This window comes from Microtus ochrogaster, chromosome 10 (genome assembly GCF_000317375.1).
Source record: "Microtus ochrogaster isolate Prairie Vole_2 chromosome 10, MicOch1.0, whole genome shotgun sequence".
NCBI lineage: Eukaryota > Metazoa > Chordata > Mammalia > Rodentia > Cricetidae > Microtus > Microtus ochrogaster.
The window spans coordinates 31,574,497-31,576,872 of NC_022016.1; the positions used below are offsets into that span (position 1 = coordinate 31,574,497).

At 39.9% G+C, this 2,376-nt stretch overlaps 1 protein-coding gene across 5 annotated transcripts in view; it reads right to left on the bottom strand.

Moving 5' to 3' along the window:
* Mysm1 (Myb like, SWIRM and MPN domains 1) overlaps positions 1-2,376 on the bottom strand; it is a 39,256-nt gene that overhangs the window by 5,045 nt on the left and 31,835 nt on the right. For 2 of the 5 annotated variants that reach the window (XM_013348261.2, XM_005352743.3), the window contains 3 exons: positions 2,078-2,183; positions 1,847-1,904; positions 344-512 (listed from right to left, as the gene is read on the bottom strand). In XM_013348261.2, coding sequence (XP_013203715.1) covers positions 354-512; positions 1,847-1,904; positions 2,078-2,183 — 323 coding nt within the window. In that variant the 3' untranslated portion in view covers positions 344-353. Of the gene's footprint in view, positions 1-343; positions 513-1,846; positions 1,905-2,077; positions 2,184-2,376 lie in introns of those variants that run through there. The other 3 variants (XM_026781953.1, XM_026781956.1, XM_026781954.1) reach the window with 3 other exon arrangements.

Here is a 2,376-nt window from a genome sequence, read left to right on the forward strand (position 1 = left end):
GCAGTCTGAGGATGCAGTCGGAGGGGCAGTCTGAGGATGCAGTCTGAGGTGCAGTCAGAGGCAGCAGTCTGAGGATGCAGTCAGAAGCAGCAGTCTGAGGTGCAGTCAGAGGCAGCAGTCAGAGGATGCAGTCAGAGGCAGCAGTCAGAGGCAGCAGTCAGAGGACACAGCAACTCTTGATGACCACTATATGAGAATAAGCCCATATCTCTTCCTTTTCACATTATTTATAATAGGAAAGTTTAGAATTTTATTGATTAAAAGAAAAAAATATTTAAGTTATATTGCTTTAAAATCTCAATTATTTATAGTAGCTTGCTAAGATTAGAGCACAATGTCTTACTTTTAAAATATTACAAGAACAACTCCGTTGTACTGTTCTCTTCAGCCAGTCCATTTTCTTCCTTGCTTTTGTAATTGGAAAGGAACAAATTTTCTATTTGGGTCAAGAATTCCTCAGCGATGAAGCAATTGGCTACTTTGCTTAGTGTTTTCCTTAGACACTCCAAAAGCTAGTTGAAAATAAAAAGTTTTACATTTAAATACTTCAGTAGTAAGAGGGCTTGCATAATTACCACAATTTCTTTTCAAACCCAGCAATACTCAAATGAGAAACTCCGCTCTCAACACTCTCAGCCTGGACTACTGGAATCGCTGCTGAAGGTTGAGCTTAGCTCCCTCCTAACTCCACAGGAAATCAACACACGCAAGCAGCGTTCTCAGCTCTGGCCAAATCTGTGATCTTTGCCCATTGTAACCATACGCTTACTTCCGCAGAGCCACCTCTAAAGACTGAAGAGCAAACAACAGGAACAATGAAGCACACAGAACTGTGGGTCCACGTATGAAGTCTGGAGACCAGGAACAAGGCTCAAAACTGAGCTCCAGCACCGTCACCAGACAAATGAACAACAGAGACGGGAACAACAAAGAACTAAGTACATAGTTTTAGGCCAGTTTTCCTGGAGATGCACACATTGGTTTTTCAATAGTATGTAGACAAATGTAGCAAAAAGAACTTAGTATGCTTATTCTTTCTGAATATTCCCAAAAGACTAAAAAAAAGGTGTTGACAGTCTATTTATCTTAACCAAAAGTGTGTGTGTGTGTGGGGGGGTGCGGTTCTAAACCCTTATTTCCCAAGTACTAAGTTAGAGCAAATGACCATTTAAACTTAAATTAGATTTATACTATATATTTTTTTAAATGCCAACTATTATGGTCAAAAGGGAAACACGGTACTTATGAATTTTAAAGAAAAGATCTAAGGTTCTTCATTGTACACAATTGTAATCTGCTAAGAAATATATCAGTCAACACTGACAAATGCACTCTAAAAGGGTATTATTTCTATGTATACCTTTAGCCAATAGAACACATTAATTTTACACAGTATATTAATAAAGGAAAACAGAATGTATTCACAGAACAGTGGGAAAAAAAAGAACAGCAGCTTTGGAATCTGAATAATGAAGTCTGTAGGTGGAGACTGCTCATTCATTTCCCAGCCACCCAGACACAAATAACAACACAGAAACTATATTAATCACAACATTGTTTGGCCAGTAGCTTATGTACATTTCTAGCTAACTCTTACACCGTAGATTAACCCATTTCTATTATTTTGTGTATCACATGAGGTTGTGGCCTACCGGTAAGGTTCTGGCTGGCTCTGCTCGCGTCTTTCTCCTTGTACTTTCTCTATCTCTGTTCAGATTGCCCACCCGGCTTGACTAAGCCACTGGCCGAAACAGCTTCTTCAATAACTAATGGTAATAAAATATATTCATAGCACACAGAGGGGAAATCCCACATCAGAAGCCAATTAAAAATGAAGGCAGCTTACTTTCTGCAAACAAGTAAGGTCAGAATCCCGGCGAAAGATTCTATCCATGGGGACACTGCTGCAAGAAGGAATTTGAAAAGAAACTGGTGACAAAGACACTGTTTGTTGTGCAATCAACTGTCCCTGATGCCACACATCAAAATTCTGTATTTAATCTAGGCTTTTCTTTCTCTGAGTCAACTTAATGAGAAAGACTGCAAATGTGGGGCCAGAACAAACCATAACACGTACCTATGGGAAAGCCTGTACTTCTCAATTATCCATCTTGTCTTTTCAAACACTAATTCCCACTGAGGTTCTTCTAACATCTGCTGGACTTCAAATTTGTAGGGTAAACCTAGAGGAGTGCAAAGAAGCACACTGTCATCAACTCCAATCTCCTTTTCTGACAGTTCCATCAAAAGCATTGTGACAGACAGGATGGCATCTCACTCATCACCCAGGCCAAGAGGCCTTTTCATCAGAAAAGGGCAGTATCAGTAACAAACTGGGACTGTTCTCGGCAAAGCAGGCATAGTACCTTCTGAGGT